Raw genomic sequence first — 21601 nt, forward strand, 5'->3', positions numbered from 1 at the left:
TTTTACTATTTTATTGTAATAAAAAAATTTTAAATATAATTATATTTAATTTTTTATTATAATAAAAAATTTTAACATAAAATTACATATTACTGTTTCAAATCATAATTCATGATTCATTATAGTATTTTTTTTCATAAAAAATATACATAAATTAAAAATAATCACATAATTTAAATTTATAAACCAAACACTTATTTTTTTTCTCCCGTTAAAGTGAATGAGAAACTACCGAGTATCAAATTTCTGAAGCTCATTGATTATCCTACTGTAGCCTATTGTGGATATTTTTGGTCTATTTTGTACAATTACTCCTTGAACGGTTTTGATGATTCCCTTAATTTTTTGTTTTACCGATTTGCCCCTCAATTTGAAAAACTATTACAATATGTCATGTCTTATCAATTTTGTACTGTCTTTTAGTCATGTTTACCTCTTGTTCGGTTACTGCAGTTTACTTGAGAATAGTCCACTTAAGAGTTAAATTTGACCTAAATTTAGGTTTAACGAGTCAAAACTCAAAACGAAACTCGAAAATAAATTTGAATTACCTACTTTATTTTGAGTTTATCTTCCCAATGCAACTTGAGTTACTTCTCTGTATTACAGTGAAGATTCTTGACTATTGACCATTGCGTGCTTCGTCCATCTCTAACACGCCATTCTATTACTTCACGTGCTTCTACAGTGAGATTCCTGTGAGTTCTGCTGCCTTTTGACCACAAATCACTCCTTCAAGCTTCAGAGATTACTGTCCTCTTTAATCTCTCTCTCTTTCCCTTTCTCTCTTCATATCATTTCTCATCTCAGATTTTGTCCACCCAAAGGGTCCAAAACCTCTCTTTCTATCCCATTGCTTAGCGGGTTCTGTTTTTTCTCGCCTAGTCCTCCTTTTCTCGAGAAAGAGCCAGGCAAATTTTCTCAGAAAGTAAAGAAAAAGTTTTCCCTTTCCGTTTTCTTCTTTATTTTCTTTAAAATATATTTTTCATTTCGATATAGCCAGATTTTGGATGCGATTTTGGGTGAAGTCTTTTGGTGGCTTTTTTTTAAGAATTTTTATCTTACCTGACTTCTTTCTCTTGAGCAAATGGGTTTTGATTTTTGTCTCTTCATGGATAACAATATGAGCTTGCTGTGAATGGGTTTTTTCTTTATTTTATTTAATTCTTCTTACAGTTTTTGTTTGGTCGATTTCCTGTTTGGAAAAAAGTTTTCACCTTTAACTTAAAACTGGATTTTTTTTTCCCTCAAGTGTTGCGTTATACTGGGGTTTTAGTCTGCGGTTCATGATCCATCAAATAAATTTCAAATTAAATGAAAGGAAAAAAAAAATTCAGATTCTATTCACAACTTAAGAATGTTGAAACAAACGCAAACAAATTATAACTCAAGTTTACACAATCAAACATAAATTCAAATTACAACAGGCTTATTTTTTTGAGTAAAAAATTAAAAAAAATACAACTCGAGTTATAACTTTATTTGAGTTTATGTTCTTTTAAGTTTAAATTCGAGTTTAGGATTAAAATTCGAGTTCAAATTTTTCTTTCAACTCGAGTTTAGAAACTCGAACTCAAATTAATTAACAGTATTTTTTCTATTCTTAAAAATGCTATAATTTTTTCGTTTTAATTTTGATTGAGATGATTTTTTTTCTATGCGTTGATAACGAAAAGACGAATAAAACTTAATCTATATACCTTATTAAAATTTTTCATCAGCATTGAGTTTTTATTAAAACACTATTTAAATACAAATTCAAGTTTTGACTCACTCAAACACAAACTCAAAAAGATTCTTATCTCAAACCATAACTCAAATGTACACAACCAAACACAAATTCAAGTTACAAGTTCAACTCAAGTTATAACTCAAATTCAATTCAAGAATTATACTCAAATTAAACTATAAGGGGGCGTTTGGTAGAGGGATTCATTCCCTGATTCGAATCATAATTCGTGGTTCGCTACAGTATTTTCTCTCACAAAAAATACACGTAAATCGAAAATGATTCGAATCACATGATTTGAATCCTCCAACCAAACGAACCCTAAAGAACAAGCTCAACTTCAACTCAAGTTATAATTCAAATTTAATTTAAAATATACACTCAAATTACCTAACTCAAAAATAACAAAAGAACATACCCGGCAACTGCAACTGGTAGTTAATTTTAATCCAATGTACTTTTTCATTATTAATTTAACACAATTATTATCAAAATACAGCATATTGTAATAGTTTGTAATTTAAAGACAAATTGTCAAAATTAAAGTTTAGGATATAGTTACCAAAAGCCTACAAATTTAGAGAGCAAATATTAAAAATACTTTTATTCTACTTTATTTTGTTTTATTTTATATTTTTCTAAAAAGTTTACATTTTTATGAATAAATTGATTTATTATTGTAGATGTTCACATTCCTAACTCCCTCGTGAATTCCATAACCTTTATAACCTCCCAAGTTCTAACTATTAATACTTCATTAGTAGTACTTTATTATTGTAACTTATGGCTTTTGGCATCTCTTACTCTATGATCCTTGGCCTATTTTAAGAGTTTGCATTTATACTCAACAAGATGATATTATAAGAAGAGAAATTGATGATGATCCTTGGGTGAGAGCACAACATTTCTTTGCACAACTTTTCTTAATTTAGAGATGTGGCCAATCCATTTATACATTTTCTTTATTTTCTAAATTTATCCTCATCTTCTTCCTCTTCCTTTCTTATCTCTGTACTACCCTCTTTCTCACTCCTGTCAATCTACTCCTCTTTTTTATCTCTCTCTCCCTCTCTCTCTTTCTCTATTAAGTTGTTGCCTCTGTCGTCTTCTTTATAAGATTGGCATTGCAAGATCGGCGATTGATGATCTCGTCAGATTTACAATCGGTCATTTCACTAATTTTGAACAAGTGTGGTTATTTATCAAAATTAGAATCTTTGTTGTTATCCCTAATAAGAACTCTTCTTTCTATTTCTCTTGTGTCTATTTACTTTATTTATGCTCTGTAATTTATCTATTTCGCAATTATTTTATAACATACATTTTATTTTGTTTTTTAGTTTCAAAACCATTTATAATGAAAAGAATTCATTGCTTCAATTGAATTATGTACCATAGTTTAAAATACCTCCTCTATTTATAAAACTAACAAATCATTGTCCCTAATAAGAATTATTATCTCTACTTCTCTCGTGTCTATTTACTTTATTTATGCTTTGTAATTTATCTATTTCACAATTATTATTTTTATCTACATTTTATTTTGCGTTTTACTTTCAAAACCATTTATAATGAAAAGAATTCATTTCGTCGACTGAATTATGTACCATAATTTAAAATACCTCCTCTATTTATAAAACTAACAAATTAATAAAGTGACACTACTTAGAGTTTTATAATTTATAAATACCCCTGAATTATTAAGTTTAAGTCAATTTGTCCCGAAAGTTATTACTTTTATGTCAACTTGTTCCTTGATTTTTTTTAAAATCGGTAAGTAAGTTGACAAAAAGAAATATTTTTGAAATAATACGGTGTGTTTTGAATAAGTTTTTATACTTTAAAAATTTAAAGTGCATGTTGAAATAAGGTATAAAATTTAAGAAGTAAATATAAAATTAATCTTTAATCTATTAAATAATTTTGAACTAGTATTTTTATTCAATTTACTTGTTAAAGCTTAATAAAAGAAGAATATAGCTTCCTTCTTAACGGCTATGTCAATTATAAAACTAGCTCATACTAAACCCTCTATGATTCTTGTGTTTTTTTTTAATTGAGATTTTATATGTTAATGTTTTAAGAAATAATTTGAGACAATTTCTAAATCAATAACTTATGGAAAGCTTTTTAAAATCTATGACCAAAACGAGATTTCATCAATAATTCGACTAAAATTAACACAATTTATTTCTTCCTTAACATTTTTCTTGAGAAGTTCTCGGGCAATATGCTAGAATGACTATCCAACAAAGTGAAATTAGCAAAATGACCTTCTTCTATTTTTTATGAAGAAAGACACTTACTCATTTTTTGTAAAAATATGTCATTTTGCAAATAAAAATTTTTAAAAAGTTATTTTACTAATAAAACTTTTTAAAAAAGTTATTTTTACAAAGGTCTCGAAGTTCTCCTCCATTTACTTGACAACTAGCACATAATGGAAAGGTTTTCCCTGCTGTTGGTCTGCCTAACCCGATAAGCTACTTCGGACCTTAAAATCTGACCCAGTTCGGTCTCAGCCAAAAAATCAAATTTTGAGCCGATCTGTTTAGTCCGTCTAAATAGACAGCTCTTGTTCTCTCTTTATTTTTTTCTTGCTTTTGTTGTTTAATTTAATTTAATGTTTTAATTTTATATGTTAATTGCTTTTACAGTTTATGAGGAAAATTCTATACAAACATTACTTATTGGACTAGTTAAGTTTCTGTTAATTTCACTTTGAAGATATTGTATTACATTAGTCTAATCAGCCATTCAAAAAAATATGATTTAGATTTTATAAAGAAAATAAATATATATATATATACAGATATATAAATATGTGTTTACAGTTGGTGTCCTTAATAATACCTTTAAAAAATGCATATATTGTATAAGTGTTGATAAACAAAATACTTATAAATTATTCGTTTTTTAGACAATACTAAACAGAACTTGCCTTCTTTTAAATCCAAGTTTCACTCCACCCTATATTTATAAATTGTTTATTACACTTGAGCATGATTTTTTAGAATAGTCCAGTAGGTTTCACTACAGGCTATTCATCAAGAGATAAAAATCTAATGTGATAGATGTGACATTTTCCCATATATAATGTGGCACTACATATTTTGGTTTGTATAGTTTGTGCTATTTGGCGGTAGAAGCTTCAAAGTGATCATGGCAAGTCAAAGGAGTAGTTATAATTTGCACATTTAGTAATTTAATTTGTTTATATTCTTTTAGTTTATATTATGACTATCATACTACGATATAGTTTGTTATGTTTAAATCTAATTAATATCACGAGATACCACACAACTTCTTAATTTTTTTTAACTGACAATGCAACACAACTTATTATAACCATAACAAATAAAAGTTTAGCAACACAATTTATTAAACTTTTTTATAGAGTTTTTATAGTGGAACATGCTATTTTGCTCTACCTCCTACCGTGTTTTTATTGTTCAATTAATTGTTTAACAAGTTATAACAAAAGCAGTTTTGAGTGCCTCATTGTAAATTTTTAATTTGAATGTGCACAAATTTAATCGTAAAAATTGTATTGTTCTTACCAGTGAACTAAAATAACGTGTTCTGCCATAAAAATACTCAACTTTTGACTGATAATGCAACACAACTTATTATGACCATAACAAAAAAAAAAATTAGCATATATCTTTACTTTGAGATGTAATGTTTAACACTACAACTACTAGTTTTGGTACGTGCCATGCAGGTATTGAGCTGTAATGGTGGCTTTTATAACAAAGAATATGGACAACAATATGCATGAAAAAAAAAGTAAAAGAAAATTTTAATTTAGAGATTTAAGAAGAGTTAGATTACATGGTAGCGAGAGTATCTTAATGGAAACTACACACCTAATTCCATTTGAAGATATAAAGTTTAAATTTCCCACACAAGACAAGAGTATACATTAATGATAATTTAAGTCAAAAGGTTACATTTAAATAAAAAAATACATGAAACATTCTAAATTATAATTTAAATTATAATTTGACAAAGTTAAAAATAAAGTAATTGAAACTTAAAAAGCAAAGAAAAAATTAAGACAAAAACTAAAAATTTAGAATTACATAAATAATAAATATACATAAAACCATAAAAACTATGTACTTTTCTTTATTTTAAATGTTTGAAAAGAAAAGAAAAATAGGAAACAAAATTGAAAAAAAAAGAAAAAAAAGATAAAAGAACTGAAAAAACCAAAATCTAAAAAAAATCAAAACGGTTCGTTTTAAATGACCAATAAGTGAGCTATATGTAGGATAGGATAGAACAAATACGACCACTCTATAAGTGAATTGTTTTAGTTTATTTCTGAAATAGAAGTGAAATTCATAATTTCTTTTTTTTTTTGTTTAGAAATGGACACAAATTTATTCTTTCTGAAAAACAAAAAAAAAAAATCCTCCTTATCAATAAGCATAATAAGCCAGAAACGATAGCTTTATACGAGGGAAGAGTCAAAAATCTGTTGTTTTTATTTTTTCTATTTTGGTGACTGCCCTCATATTATTTATTTAACGTGTTATTTAAAATTAAAAATCTAACTATATAAATACAAAATAATAGATATTTAAATAATTTATGTAATGACATGAGGAATTAAACAAGTTTAATTATATTAATTGTAATTTATTAGTGTGCCTAATTTAATTTTCTTAAATTAATCAAGAAAATTTTAATTATTTTTAATATTTGCAATTTCACCCCGAAAGTATGTGAGAATACATACTTCCATCCCTTTCTTTTTAACTATCTTTTAATATTACCTTTTTCCTTTTCCTTTATATTTTTTCCTTCTTTCTTTCTCTCATTTTTCTCTTTCTCTCTCTCTCTCTCTCTCTCAGAGCTCACTCTCTCTCTCCTTTTCCCTCGTTCCTCTCTCACTCTCTCGTCTCTCCCCTACTCTCTTTCTCTTCTCCTTCTCTCAAGTTTGTCTCTCCCGCTTCTCTAAGCGGATTTGGATTCGGATCTAAACCAAAAAGTAAATTTTTAATAAGTTTTCAACATCAAAGCAAAGATCAAGGTAAATTCTTTAAAAACTCATTCTTGAATCTCTTATTTTTGCTTTGATGAAACTTTATTTTTGTTTAGTTTGTGAGGTTTTGGTTTTAACTTGATTTTGAATGGATTTTAGTTGAAATCATATTAGAATTTGGGGGGTTTTTGATTCTTTGGACCCCATTTGATGATTGGAACCTGGTTTTGTTAATTTTCCTTGAAAATATCTCAAAATCACACTCAAAATTTACAGGGTTTGGCCTTGTTCCTCACGGATCGACTATTGTTCTTGGCTGATCTGCTCCCCACCAGTCGACCGGGGCGGACGACCAGTCACCACTCCACCAGCCGACCGGTGGAGTAACACTTCTCTGTCACCAGTCAATTGGTATACACTAAATCTGACCCAAAACAGTTCAAAACCCCTAGTTTGACCCTGAAATTCAATATAGAACCAACCTAATTTTATTTGGGGACTCAAAGTGAGTGGATTAGCCACATTAATCCTTGCTTCCATTCCATTTCTCTTGATTGAACTCCGATTCTCAAAGAATCATGATTTGAATTAAGAAATTGTTTATGAACTTTGATTTTAAGTCAAGGCACGCTAGTATGATACAATTGTTTAGGATTAAGCTAGATTGTTTAGAGATAAGGATTAAACTCTAAACTGTTATTTTTTATGACGAAGCCAGTGACACGATTGGACTTGGAGCTTCAAAGACAAGTGGAGCTAGGACCACGTGAAGTTATCCGTAGAATTGACATTCGAGAGGTAGGATGTTATTGTCCACATACTTGTTAGCCAGTTTTAAATGTATTTGGCCTATGAAAATGTTTTAAATATAAAAATGTATTTGAAATCCTTAAAAACTAAAGAAAAGTTTTATATGGTATTTTTCTTAAAATGAGATATTTTAAGAAATGGTAACAACGCTGATGGCCTAGTGATCGGGATATGCAGATCGTATCCTTGAGGGTAGGACCCGAAACCTGGATGGGCCACTACGATGGTGATTGGTCTTGCAATGGTTGTAAGTAATTTATCATTAAATTACTTACTGGTGTTTGAAACCGACAATTTAAGTTTATTTCATTTCAGAAAAAGGATGTTTGGCTCCGGATGACATGTTCGAACCCTGAGCATTCCATTTACCTTTCGCTCACTTTTCTCTGTTTCAAATGTAATTTAACCCCTCCCAGGCGACTCTAGAAGTAGTGCAGAATAGGTGGTGTTTACCGGTGAGGAAATTCCATTCAAGAAGAGAGGAAGCTGTGAAGTTTTCCTTCGTTTCCATTCATTACTAAGGCATGTATATAAGCATTATGGATTGTAAACCTTAAATTCTACTAGATTGTGGTTGATGTCAGTTATTTACATTTCTGTATTTGTTTATGTATGCACAATGTGAAAACCCTGTGGATGCCGGAGGCTAACTTTTGAAATTGATTTGAATCTGATTGTAATTTTATAAAGTCCGCTTAACTCTTTCTAAAATCTAATTTCCTTAAATAGTGGGGTTTGTTTAGAAATTCTTATATATATATATATTATTTTTTACTTTCACTTATGCTTAATTATTTTCTTAATCCCTGTTTTATTTCTAAACAAGCCTCCACATCACTAATCCCTGTTTGGGGGCGTGACAATTTATGAGATGCCAAAATACAATTAGAAAAATAACAATTCAAATTGTGGAGATTTGAACCTGTTTAATTAGAGCTGTAAAATCTAAATTGTGGTGATTCGAACTGTAATCTGAACTATTGTTTGGATATACAAATAAATTATAATTTGAATTGGGAATAAAATCCTAAATATGTTTGGATAAAGTATTGAAAACTATCATTAGAGTTTTGTAACAAATCTTATAAAACCTCAATATAAATGACATTAAAAATATGCAATATAGGCGGGGATTTATTTGTCTATTCATTATGAACACATTAAAAAAATAATCTCAATCAGAATTAAAACGAAGATGTTATACCATTTTTAAAATTAAAATCAAAGATAAAAAAATAGAATATGAAATTATTAGTCTTATTGACTGGTTAGAATTTAGAGGGGAGGTGAATTTTAAAATCAATAATTTAAGTTGTCCTTAAATCATTTTTAATAGTTTGAATTGTCTTTAAATTTTTTTCTCCTAAACACCAGTTTGAATCATGAACTAATGTTTAAATCTTAAATAACAGTTTGAGTTTGCTTCATTCATTCGGGCTTCATTCATTTTACCGATTTGAGTTTTTAATTTTAATTTTACTATAGTTAAAAGTTCTCACAAAAACTTACATCTAAATTTTTCTATTATAATAAAAAATTCTCACATAAAATCATATCTTAATTCAAATTAAAAACTCCAATAAAAATGAAGTTAAATAGGGCTACGAGAGAAATAGATAGGGTCGTTTAGTTCGCTGATTTGAGTTTTTAATTGAAGTTGAGATGTGACTTTATGTGAGAGTTTTTTACTATAATAAAAAGTTAATGTGATTATTTTGAAGAGATTTTGACTGTAATAAAATTTAATTTTTAAACTCGAATCGGTGAAATGAACGAGGTCATGTACACCCTCATTATGAAGTGCACCCTTTTCTGCTATGTGTCAATGCCACGTAAGCCTTTTCTATTTTTAACCACACATCGATGTTGACAAAGTGGAGGAGAAAAAGAAGAGGGGAAAAATACAAAAAAAATTGAAACACGTGAGAAGCCAACCACTCAAACCCCTATACGCTTATCTGGCGGATAGTAACGAGAACATCCTAGTCAATTAAACATATTTCTTGTTTGTTTAACAGAAAAAAAAAAATCAAAGATATTACATAAAAAAACTCTTCCATGTCAAAATAATATGTAGTGCAGAAAGAGCCATCGCATCACAATATTTTTTGTGAAGAAGAAAAAAAGCTCAAATTTATTTTTTTCGACGACAAAAGGCTCAATTTTTCCATAAAAATAAGCTCAAATATTTTTGAGGCATTAAAAGAATATGCGTATTTATGAAATATAAATGCTGAAAATAGAACTGAACGCATTTCAAAAAAATATATAACTGAACGACCTCTCTTTCATTGGCGCGCTTGCCATGTCGTTTTGACACCTTCGCGTATTCATCGCGAAATGAAGCCCCACACACGCAGTGGCTTCGACACTGCTAGACCAGTCACCTATATAAACTCTTCTCGCCGCCATTCTCCGCCGGCGTGTCCTATCGCGAGAACATTTGTCGCCGGCGAACCAATTTTCCGCCGATCCTCCGCCGCAAAACAGCAGAAGCCGAAGGCAATTCGTTCCGTCGTAAATGATGAGTTTTCAGCGGGAGATAATGGCCGGATTAAGGGGCATACAAGGAGGCAAGCTCTGCTCGCTTCGTCTCTGGCTCTCGGCGCGTGGTTTCTGCAATCGGCGACGGCGAGTGGAGAGGACGCGCCGCCGCCGCCGCAGCAGCAGAAGGTGACGGAGGCGGTGCCGAGAGATGAGGAGAAGGAGAAGAAGGAGGATGCAATAACTTCGAGGATTTATGATGCGACGGTGATTGGAGAGCCGATGGCGATTGGGAAGGACAAGGGGAAGGTGTGGGAGAAGGTGATGAACGCTCGAATTGTGTATTTAGGGGAAGCGGAGCAGGTTCCGATCGGCGACGACAAGGATTTGGAGCTTGAGATTGTGAAGAATTTGAAGAAAAGGTGTGCGGAGATTGAGCGGCCGATGTCTTTGGCTTTGGAAGCGTTTCCTTCTGATCTTCAGGACCAACTCAATCAGTATATGGACAAAAGGTTTTGATTTCATTTTCGTTTTCTATGCGGTTTTCTCGAATTATTTGAAGTAAGAAATCTGAGCTTGTCATGTTCAAGTAAAATCGGATGAAATTTTGTGAGTTTTATGTGCTAGTGTTATTGGTTATAACTGTTTAAGAAATATCATGAGTATTGTTAATCGCTAACAAACACATGTTTATAAGTTCCAACGGAGTACGAGGTCTTCTATAATAATATCACACGTTGGTTTTCTGTTCATGCCACACGAAATCGAGTATGAAGCATCTCTGGCTCTTATCTTTTAAGTGGAATAGAAATATTTTGTATGTAGATACCTGTCTTTTGTTGTTGATGAACTTGTAGGATTAGTAATAAACTGAAGACCCAGATAAGAAATATATCTTTGTAAACCAATACCTAAATAAATTTGTAAAGTTTATATTCTGATGCTTCTTCCTCTTTACCGTTTGTGTCTGTACGTGATTGCAGCATAGACGGACAAACCTTGAAGGGTTACACATCATACTGGCCACCTCAACGCTGGCAGGAATACGAGCCTCTTCTAAGTTATTGCCGTGATAATGGAGTTCGACTTGTTGCTTGCGGTACTCCGCTCAAGGTCTTTTACATTTTCCACATGAGGAATGTGCACAAAACAAGAATTTCATTTGATTTGTTTGTCTATGAATTGTATAGTTGATGTGTACTTTCGTAAATCATTTTTGATCCATCACAAACTTGTTTGCCTCTCCTCTGATTTGCCTCAGTTTTACACTTTCTATATTCATTTATTACAACTTTTGATGCATGAATATGTATAGTAACCATTAAGAAGATACTGATTATTTCAAAATTAGTAGGTTTTGAGGACCGTGCAAGCAGAAGGCGTTACTGGCCTTTCAAAGGCTGATCGCAAATTGTACACTCCTCCAGCGGGTTCGGGCTTTATATCAGGCTTTAGTGCTATCTCGCGAAGATCATCTGTTGACATGAATTATCCAAATCAATTTGTTCCTTTCAGTCCAAGTTCGTATTTATCTGCACAAGCAAGAGTAATTGAGGAGTATACCATGTCCCAGAACATCTTGCAATCCTTGGATGATGGAGGTGCCATGGGTTTGATGGTCGTAGTGACAGGTGCTAGCCATGTTACATATGGATCCAGAGGGACTGGGGTGCCCGCCAGAATCTCAAGAAAGATACCAAAGAAAAATCAAGTAGTTATTTTACTTGATCCTGAAAGACAACAAATAAGAAGTGAGGGAGAAGTTCCAGTTGCTGATTTTTTGTGGTACTCTGCGGCCAGACCCTGCAATAGAAATTGTTTTGACCGTGCTGAAATTGCTCGAGTCATGAATGCAGCTGGCAGGAAGCGAGATGCCCTTCCTCAGGTTATCTATTTTAGTAGTCTCTGCATATAAATTTTTTTCTCTTACTTGAGCTTTTTAATTTATTTTTGAATTTAAGCCTTGTGCCTTTTAACTTTAACAGACGAATCTATTTCAATTGGGAGTATCTGCTTACCAACTCATCTTTACAAATATATGCTTTTACTAACTCACCTTATCATGACTAGACTCTAGATGCTATTTTCTTTTATTTTCTATATTATTAAATGCACACACCTCATACGTATATAAAAAGTACAATTACATTGCCCCAAGATAATAAAACTACGAAGAATTGGGTTTGTCTTACAATTTTTTTCAACTCTGAACTCAGCTATTTTTATGAGTTGATTTTGGTTACGGGGGATGGGTGTCTATGTAGTAGATAGTTGGGTTTTGAGTCCGGAATATTCTTTTAATTGACATTGCTTAATGATATTTCCTTCTTACTCTCAAGAGACTTTACTCTGACATGTTTTTCAGGACCTTCAAAAAGGACTGGATCTTGGTTTGGTATCACCGGAGGTATTACAGAACTTTTTTGATTTGGAGCAGTATCCTCTTCTTTCAGAACTCACTCATCGTTTCCAGGTAAGCTTGAATCAGAAAATCATAGTTACCTAGATTTCACATTTGTTCTATGACTAAAACACGTTAGCATGTTTCAAACCTTTGTCCATATTGCTATGCTATAGGAATGATGAAGGTAATGCTTCATAGAAACGTAAGTTGACTGTATCTCACATTCATGCAGGGTTTCAGGGAAAGATTGCTGGCTGATCCTAAATTCTTGAATAGATTAGCTATAGAAGAGGCTATTTCAATAACTACTACTCTCTTGGCACAGTATGAGAGGCGAAAAGAAAATTTCTTTCAAGAGCTTGATTATGTTATTACAGATACTGTAAGGGGAGTAGTTGTCGATTTCTTTACAGTATGGCTTCCTGCACCCACTCTATCATTCCTTTCATCCACCAATGAGATAAATGGCTCTGATAGCGTGGATGTCATATCAGGTCTCCTTGGATCCATTCCAGATAATGCGTTTCAAAAGAATCCTGTGGGGAAGAACTGGAACTTCAATCATAGAATTGCATCAGTTCTTTTTGGTGGTGTGAAACTTGCTAGCGTTGGATTTGTTTCCAGTATTGGGGCTGTTGCTTCATCAAATGTTCTCTATGCAGTTCGTAGATTCCTTAATCCAGCAGTTGTTAGTGATCAAAATATTAGGAGATCTCCGATACTTAAGACAGCGCTGGTCTATAGTTGCTTTCTTGGAATATCGGCAAATCTTCGGTATCAGGTACAGAAAGTAGTTTTCTCGTATGCAAGCTTATTTGGTTTCCTGTTTCCATAGACATTCATGGGCACGGATGCTATATCTGACGGTTCTGTCATATTACAAATCAACATTTTTTATGTCTCTGTCATGTTATTACACAAGTATGCAATGACATCGGTGTGTTTGGATAAATATAGGTCATAGCTTTTACGTTCTGTTTATTCGTGCAATATCCAAGAATTTTTTTGACGTTGATGTCAGTTAATTGTAATGCAGTTTATTGCTGGAATTGTGGAGCATCGCATTTCTGAAGAATTTGCATCTCAGACATTTTTTGTAAATATGCTTTCGTTTATTGCTCGGACAATCAACTCTTATTGGGGAACTCAGGTCACAGTCATCTCTTTCTTTCTCTCTCCCCTTTATTTTTTGGTGTTTTTACGCCTAAATTTAGCTTTTCTTCTCTTTTTTTCCTCGGATCTTTTGAGAAATTAGTTGTGTTATGACAACCATGTGTCTGATTTTTTCTAAGGGAAGAAAGAAACAAGATTATATTTTTTAGGAGCTATGTACTTATATTTCACTAGGGAGTACTACTACAAAGAAATCTGGCCTTGTTTATGTAAATCCGTGTTAAAATGTACCCTTCCTCCTTCCATATGTCAGTTTGTTTCTTGGTCATGCCTCGTGAACTTGGACTTATGCATTCTATCAACACAAAATATTGATCCGTCTCTTACTTGAATTTCCCCCTCGTTACAGTAGCTGCATTGTTCTTTCTCCATCTTGGTTTAATATTTGCCGTTGAATGATGCAGCAATGGATTGATCTTGCACGCTACACGGGACTGCAAACACGCAAGAGTGAATCTCCCTCTTACCAAAGATCAGATTCTCCAAGTCATGCTGCACTGGAGTGCAACAACAGTGAAGAAGCCAACATAGATGAAATCAAAAACCAATGAGGTGCTAACTCGGTTTTATACTCATACCCGATTGTATTTTTCTTCTTCAAATCTTCCAGAAGAGATATGGAGAAAAAGATAAAGAAGAAAAGAAATTTTTTATACATTCTGTTCAAACTCGATTTGTATAACATTCAATGTCATCCTTCCAATTTTGATTAAAAGAAAAGGGCAGGTTTTAAGAATCAGCTGCCTAATTTTTATGGTGTTACTTAGCCGTTCCGTGTCATATTTAGGTTGAGGTACTTGGGAGAATATAGCTCAAGCAAGTTTTGGTAGAAATGCATATTCTACGTTTCTACTTCGGAGCTCTTGTTCTCTTCTGCAAACTTATTCTTGCTTTACTAGAATGGTTGTTGCCTTCAGCGTTCTTTAAAGATTGTATTTCAAGTAGTAACCTTAGAAATTAAAGGATTTAAAGTAACGAAAGATATGAGATTCCAGCCAAAAATAGAAAATAAAAATAAAAATAAAGGAAAGATGCGACTTCCTAGCAACACATTAACCTCTTCAGAGGCATAGGATAGGGATTTATCGCAACTGAAGCATTAGTGGAAACAAATTTGTGTGACTGTAACTTTGATTTGATTTCGTTTCATTTCTGTAATGCTCAGAAGTTGATTTGCAGAGATAGTATTCCACTGTTCCCTAATATTATTCATGTAGCATTTGTATGCCTCCAAATTACAGTGAGTTGATCATGGTAGGAAAAAACAAGGAAGTAAAACAAGCTGACAGAAATTGATACGATTCTTTTACATTTTTGTAAACTTCATCAGTTTCTCTCTCTCTCTTTATTATTCATAGAATCATCTATATCTTGATCGTAAATCATCTTATCTAGCAGCTTCTGCTTGACCTTGTTGAAAGCAAGTTCAAGGTTTTCCAGCTGCATGAGGAGTCAAGTGTCAACCTTTAGATTCTCTCTCTCTCTCTCTCTCTCTCTCTCTCTCTCTCTCTCTCTCTCTCTCTCTCTCTCTCTCTCTCTCTCAATCTAAAATATTATGTCAAGAACATTGGCAGTGATTCATACTCTCTCTCTCTCTCTCTCTCTCTCTCTCAATCTAAAATATTATGTCAAGAACATTGGCAGTGATTCATACCTCTTGTTTTGCATATCTATTTCGTAGAAATAACCCACTGTACAGATCAAAGCTATCTTTCACGGTGTTCTCTTTCTGCAAACAACTTGATGTTAGCTTCTTTTCTTTCTTACATGCATTATTTGGCGTTCAAACATGTATAGAGAAAACTTTTGCACAACTGATTGAATGTTATACCAATAGTAGTAGTGACTCGAACCCTTTGGTGTTCATGGGTGTGGAATTGATCTCCATTTCGTACAATATCCTGTAAAAAAGAAGCTTGAGCCTTGTCAGTGTCATCATTGGCTTTTTCCACTAGTTTTTTCCCATAGGATGATGAGAGATTAGTGTCTGAAAATCAGATGTACCTTCCAATGGTGTGAGTGAGAAATTGGCTCCTGGCAGCCATTTTATCGTGTTCTCCACACGGCATTTGTAACATTCTGCAACCCTGTTACCCATTTTTAAAATTAGTACCCTTTGTTAATATAGTTATTGACTAAGAAGGGTATTAATCAAGAGTAAAGAGTAAAAATCAAGACCCCCACTTGTAAAGGGTATTTGTCAAGATTTCTCTTTTATTATTTTGATTGATGCGAGGTGTGAGGGGGGAAAAAATTTATGAGCTTGCAACTGGAGAAGGGATAGACAAATATAATATCATCTGGGTATCGAAAAGCTTAACCTGTCTTTTTCAATTATCTTATTCATGCCTTTTTCCTGTAGAAGCTAATATTAGTAATATATTCCCCGACAAAGATTTGGAACAAAAGATTGAAATGAAGAAGTTTGCTTGCCTCTCTTTCAAAGATTTGGAGAAAGTTCGAACACAAAGCCTCATTCCTTATTCGAACTCTCTCATACATGCATGCCAGATCTTTCCACCCATTCTTCCCACTTTCCGGCCCAAACATGGGGTGAGCACAAAGCAGATCTGACTCCTCTGGCAACACCTAAGCAACACAACAAACACAATATTCTCCTTTTCATGCACACAAAAAATCTCTAAATCCAATTTTTCATGTTAGATTTCTAAACACAACATAATATATATATGGGTACCATACTTGCAATAGAAAATTTTTGGGGAACTCTTTAACTGAGAGTACATCCACAAAGAGTGTCGGTCGTTTCAGACAATGCAGTGGCATTGGCTTGACAACCTCAGTTAACGACATAATTGAAGTGCATATCATTATGACATCATTGTCAGCTCCAAGAAATGCTTCTACATCCCTGAAAGCACTGAAAATATTGTAAGAATATGAATGAAGCTAAGATTAATATCAGTTTTCTGAATGTATTTTTAGGGAATTTCTGCTGATTGTCCTTTTCACTACCTGTAAATACTGTTGTTATAACTGTTTGATTAATTTTTTAACGGTCTCATTTACGAAAGTCTAGGTTAAAATTTTATAACTCTTAACTATTAAAACAACAATACAAAAAACGGCAGTTCTTACATTCACCTGAAGAATGAGACACCCAAATTGAGGCAAAGCTCTGAATGATCTGAGCGAGAAGTTGCCCTTAGAAAATGACCCTGTTTGAGCATGGTTTTCGCCAGAAACTGGGCGAAACTGCCGAAGCCCACAATGCCTATTTTCAGATTTGTTGAAGACGAGGAAGATGAAGCCATGGTTGCGGCGAGAAGAAGATAATAATGGCGGTTGAGAACGGCTAATATATATCGTTTGACTAGGGCTAATAACCCAGCAAAAACTGGCCAATAAATTCTTGGCTCAGAATATGAAGAACGTGACATAAATTTCAAATGGGTGAGTTGTGGACAGCAAAGTTGACACAGACTTTCGCAGTCTAGAAGCACATTTCTTCCAAGTAATCGCTTAGAACATAAGACAAACAATATCAAATGGGTGACGATAACTGATGCCTAGAAGGGGATTGCGTCCACTTTCTTCCTTTTCCTGGTTTCACCATTTCAGCCCTGATTTTGGCATAAATTCTCCTCTCTTTTGTTTTGTTATAATTGACTGAAAAATGATCTTTCCTCCGGATTCTGTCATAATTGTTTTCTACATTGGTGTCGTTCATTAAGGTATTGATGATACTCACTTTGTGGTCGTTTCGTTTTTCTTCTTGTTGTCCTTTTTATCTCTCATCTTCTTCAGTTTCTTGTTGTTCTACAAATTGTTGTCGTTTTGTTTATTTTGGTGTCTTACAACCGTTGCCGTTTTTACTATGCTCCTGCGTTTTCGTCGTTTTGCACCTGTCGACTATTTATTTTAGGGTGTGTTTGGCTGAAAGGATGGATTGGTGGAGGGATAAGGTTGGAGGAATTCAGGGGTGGAAAGTGAAATTTAACCTTGTTTGGTAGGGTGGAAAGTGAAATTTAACATTGTCTGGTAGGATGGAAAGAATGGAGGAGAGAAAAAAGGGTAATCTTGATAAATACTTCTTAAAAGTGCACAAGTCGAAATTTTTATCTTATTTTTTATTCATAACATTTTTAGTTAAATAATTACAATAACAAAATGGTATTTATCAAGAGTAAATAATGAAGGTCCAGACTCTTACACTCTTAACAGTAAAATCTCCATTTTTTTGAGGAAAAATGAAGGGGTTGTAAATTCCTTGGCCCACAAATTTTTATTCTCCCAAATATCGACGGATTAGGAATGGCTGAAGACAAAAATGAATGTTATTCCCAAATTGACCTTTTTCAATCTTAAAATTCTTAAAAACTCCTAAGAATTACAAGGGCATTTTTTTTGGGTTAAAAATCAATGTTTCCTCCTAGTTTAGCTGCTAATGTTTTCATGTCAAGTTGATTTTGCTTGAACAAGTTTTTGTTGTAATTTTTAGCTCTTTGGTTTTGCTATTGCACTAAGGAACTATTGTATTAATTTTTTTTCTTTGATGGATCTTTTTTTTTTTTAACTATACAACAACAATGTTGCTAAAAATAAAAAAAAGAACAACAATAGTATGCGAAAAAAGGAAATTAAAACTTCCTTTTAAGCTTGATTTCTATCATTGATTTTTTTTTTTTGTTTATATTATGGGTTTCTCTTTGTGTATTATAAAGCAAATCACTCTTAAATAATAAAAAAAGATTTCAAGTAAATATAATTAATTTTAATAGAAGGGTAAATATGTAACTTTATCATAAAATTAAATCCTTCCCTCTGTGTTTTCTTCTAATACCAAACAATAGAATGAAAAGTCACTTTCTTTTCTTCTAATGATACCAAACAATTTTGAGAAAATTCTCAATTCTTCCCTCACTTCCCACTCCCTCTCTCTTCCACCCTTCCATCAATCCATCCCTCCTACCAAACAAACCCTTAGCGTCCTTACACAACTATCATTCTTACTTTGCGTCACACTTTCTTATTGTTTAACTTTATTCTCATTTACTCAATTTGGTGTCCTTTTTTTTTCTTATTGTTCCTCTTTCCAAAACCTTATCGCCGCTCTTCATGTTCTTGTCGTTATTCTATAACGACCCAGCCTTCCAAAGCCATTACTATTCATCACTTATAACAATAATATTTTATCTTTTAAAACACACATATACTTAGTTACCATAATTTTTTAGGCATTTTTTAAAAAACTTTTTTAAAACAACCTTTCTTCATTAATAAAAGTTTTAAAATTACTTATGTGATTTATAAACATAAGCTCAAACTTAATAACAATACAACATAATATCATATTTACAAACCGATTTGAATACCTATTAAACACAACTTAATAAGCACGTTCTAATAAAATTTTCATACAAATACTACAAATACATAATTACTTAAATTGTATCTCTGAAGCCATATTTATTATTTACAGAATTTATAGCATGGTGGTATCCAAGCCCAACCCTCCACCATACACATACTCCCTTGTGAAGTCCATCAATGAGTAGTAGGCTTTTTACCTACAGCGTGAACAAACTTATGAGCCAAAGCTCAGCGAGTACAAATATTCCTCACAAAACATTTGTCATATAATAATATCATAATAGAAAATGCATGACCTTTTATGCTATGTACTCGTACCGGGTGCACATGACCAAGGGAAGTCAGGGGAGCTACCCACACATTTAGTTTGACAGCACATGGACCTGATTAATTTCTGTTTGGCACGGCACCTATCTTATCTCTTGTTAGTTTAGCCTCTTATTAAGTAAACATGCGATTATGATCATGCCACATAAGTATCAATATCATTTAAACTGAAGAGGCAACATTTGGAATAATATCCTTATCACTCATTTCGATAACAGAGAATCAATGCATTACAAGCAAACAATATCTCAAGCATATCTTTGTACTCACCTGGGTGCTAGTGCTCAACGTTTGTTCATAGCAAAACACTCTTGTAGAGCTGTTCGTTATGAGTTCAAACGATACCGATAATTGACTGTCAGTTTGATATTGAAGCTTCTACTTAACTTACTTAGATCTTCAACATTCATTCGAATTAGTTGATTAAATTAATTATTCCTTTCTTAACTAAATTCACACTTTTGGATTAAACAACAAGTATTAAATCTCCCTTTAAATTTTATTAACCACTTTAGGTTAATTATTCTTTGCTAACTGTTAATTTATTTCTTAACTTAGTTTATTAATTAAATTAATTAATTAACTAATGAGTTATCCGAAAAGTCCTACTAATTTATTTAAGGACCTAGAAAATTAATTAAGTTAATGTCTCATAAGTACACTCCTAAATTACAAGTAGGTTACCCCTTTAAATCCAGTTGGGTTTTAAATTTAAACATTTCTAAGTATGGGATTTGGGCCTTAAATATTGAGTTTTAATTAGTAATCTGGTTGGTTTTATTTACGATCAACTTATGGGTTACTTGTTCATTATCTGGGACCTTAAGTCTACTTATATTTCTTAACTTAATTTAATTCTTTAAATGGTGATCTCTGGTCTTATAAATGTTTTTAGACTAGTCAGGGTTTTCCAACTTCGATTGACGATTTTATCCTCAGGAAAAATTATCGTTTTAGCCCTATCAGGTTTTGACGATTCTAAGGTCATAAACCTGGGACATTTATCGCCTTTGATATTATGTTTTTAAGGACCTTGACTTAAATCTCAAAGCTTGGTATCCGTTTGACCATTTTACTATTTGTGGTCAAAATGACAATTTTTGCCCCTAACGTCTTTTTAAGTGACCTAAGGGCTCTAAGTTTGACTTTTTAAGTCCCTTACTGCCTTACTAAGCCTCTGGACTTTTCTAAACATATTGACTCCAAATTTTCCGAAAATTACGATTTTGACCCTATAGACGGCAATTTTGACGTTTTTACCCCTCGAGGTCTATCTAAACTTTTCTCCGCTAATAGGCTCATCTCAGTAAGAAGAACAAAACTCTTCACTGGACCTAAAGTTAATTTTAATCATATGAACCATTATATATATATATATATATAACTACGCCTTCAAACAGAGTCTAAAGTGTCACACCCACTCGAAATAATCATTGGCTATCATATAAAATTCTAAGTTCACATTTCCTCAATTTACTTACCGGTTCGATCATCAAATATAAAACTAGTGTTCCTAATTCATATGACGTCTAAATGATCTCAAATTTTGATATTAAGTTCCTAACGTATCATATTTCATCCCATTAAAACAGTTTTATAAACTAAGTTCTCTAACTCTTAAAGTTTGGGCTTTTATTCTCAGATGGTTTTGTGAAACTAGTGATTCAGAATACTTATTTTAAATTTTCATAACTAATTATACAAATATCATTTTCAGACACATGTTATCTTGTTGGAAAGCTCAAGATGTCAAGTTTATATCCTCAAAATTTCATATTCATATTCCAAATTTAGCTTAACCAAAAATGGATGTACTTCTTGCTGGTCACATTAAATGTACTGATTGTGGTAAAAATTTAAACCTAGCATATCTTAACCTTAACAACACCAAATTAAGTGATTCCAAAAATTATTTTATAGTTCATTTCCTATTTTATCATTCTATCCCTAAGATTTACTATTTTAATGTCTCATTCTCACACCATATCCATGTTTTCTCTTAGGTATCCATAACTAACATAACTGAAATCGTAACATGCATGGCTGGGTTACAAAGTTCTTGAAAAAAACTTTTACCTTAATGCTAGCCTTCCATAGCTTCAAACCACGTCCTTAAGCTTCTATAAGTGGTCTAAAACTTAAGCTCATAAAATAAAACTTATCTTAGAATCATTCAAAATTAGTACACAACATAAGCTACACTAGAGTGGGAAAATGGTTTCTCCTTACCTATCTCTGGCCAACTTGTCCCCTCTTGGTCTTGCTCTTGAAGTAAAGTTATTAGACTTTAAGGAGGGTGCAACTCGGTAGAAATGGGAGAAAAGAAAAGATCTTACTTCTTGAAACT

At 32.5% G+C, this 21601-nt stretch overlaps 2 protein-coding genes and 1 long non-coding RNA gene across 4 annotated transcripts; 1 reads left to right on the forward strand and 2 right to left on the reverse strand.

Moving 5' to 3' along the window:
* Positions 1-9797: 9797 nt before the first annotated feature.
* LOC21395502 (protein RETICULATA-RELATED 5, chloroplastic) lies at positions 9798-14329 on the forward strand. The gene is made up of 7 exons (XM_010088732.2): positions 9798-10528; positions 11000-11129; positions 11371-11901; positions 12382-12489; positions 12653-13201; positions 13457-13570; positions 13998-14329. The coding sequence occupies exons 1-7, from the start codon at positions 9873-9875 to the stop codon at positions 14142-14144; spliced, it is 2235 nt and encodes a 744-aa protein (XP_010087034.1). The 5' UTR covers positions 9798-9872; the 3' UTR covers positions 14145-14329.
* A 386-nt stretch (positions 14330-14715) lies between these two features.
* Positions 14716-17163, reverse strand: LOC21395503 (arogenate dehydrogenase 1, chloroplastic). 2 transcript variants are annotated; one of them, XM_024162586.1, is made up of 7 exons: positions 16699-17163; positions 16297-16465; positions 16027-16182; positions 15598-15680; positions 15425-15494; positions 15248-15322; positions 14716-15033 (listed from the first exon to the last, which is right to left on the reverse strand). In XM_024162586.1, exons 1-7 carry the CDS (start codon positions 16992-16994, stop codon positions 14920-14922), a joined length of 963 nt encoding a protein of 320 aa, XP_024018354.1. In that variant the 5' UTR covers positions 16995-17163; the 3' UTR covers positions 14716-14919. The 2 variants fall into 2 exon arrangements, with proteins under 2 accessions (XP_024018354.1, XP_024018346.1); XM_024162578.1 differs by having other exon boundaries at positions 16297-16474.
* Positions 17164-19016: 1853 nt separating this feature from the next.
* Positions 19017-21601, reverse strand: LOC112090699. Its single transcript, XR_002901769.1, has 3 exons — positions 21484-21601; positions 21331-21391; positions 19017-19124 (listed from the first exon to the last, which is right to left on the reverse strand). It is a non-coding gene; the product is annotated as an uncharacterized LOC112090699 (long non-coding RNA).

The sequence above is a fragment of the Morus notabilis genome, unplaced genomic scaffold (genome assembly GCF_000414095.1).
Source record: "Morus notabilis unplaced genomic scaffold, ASM41409v2 Scaffold65, whole genome shotgun sequence".
Lineage (NCBI taxonomy): Eukaryota > Viridiplantae > Streptophyta > Magnoliopsida > Rosales > Moraceae > Morus > Morus notabilis.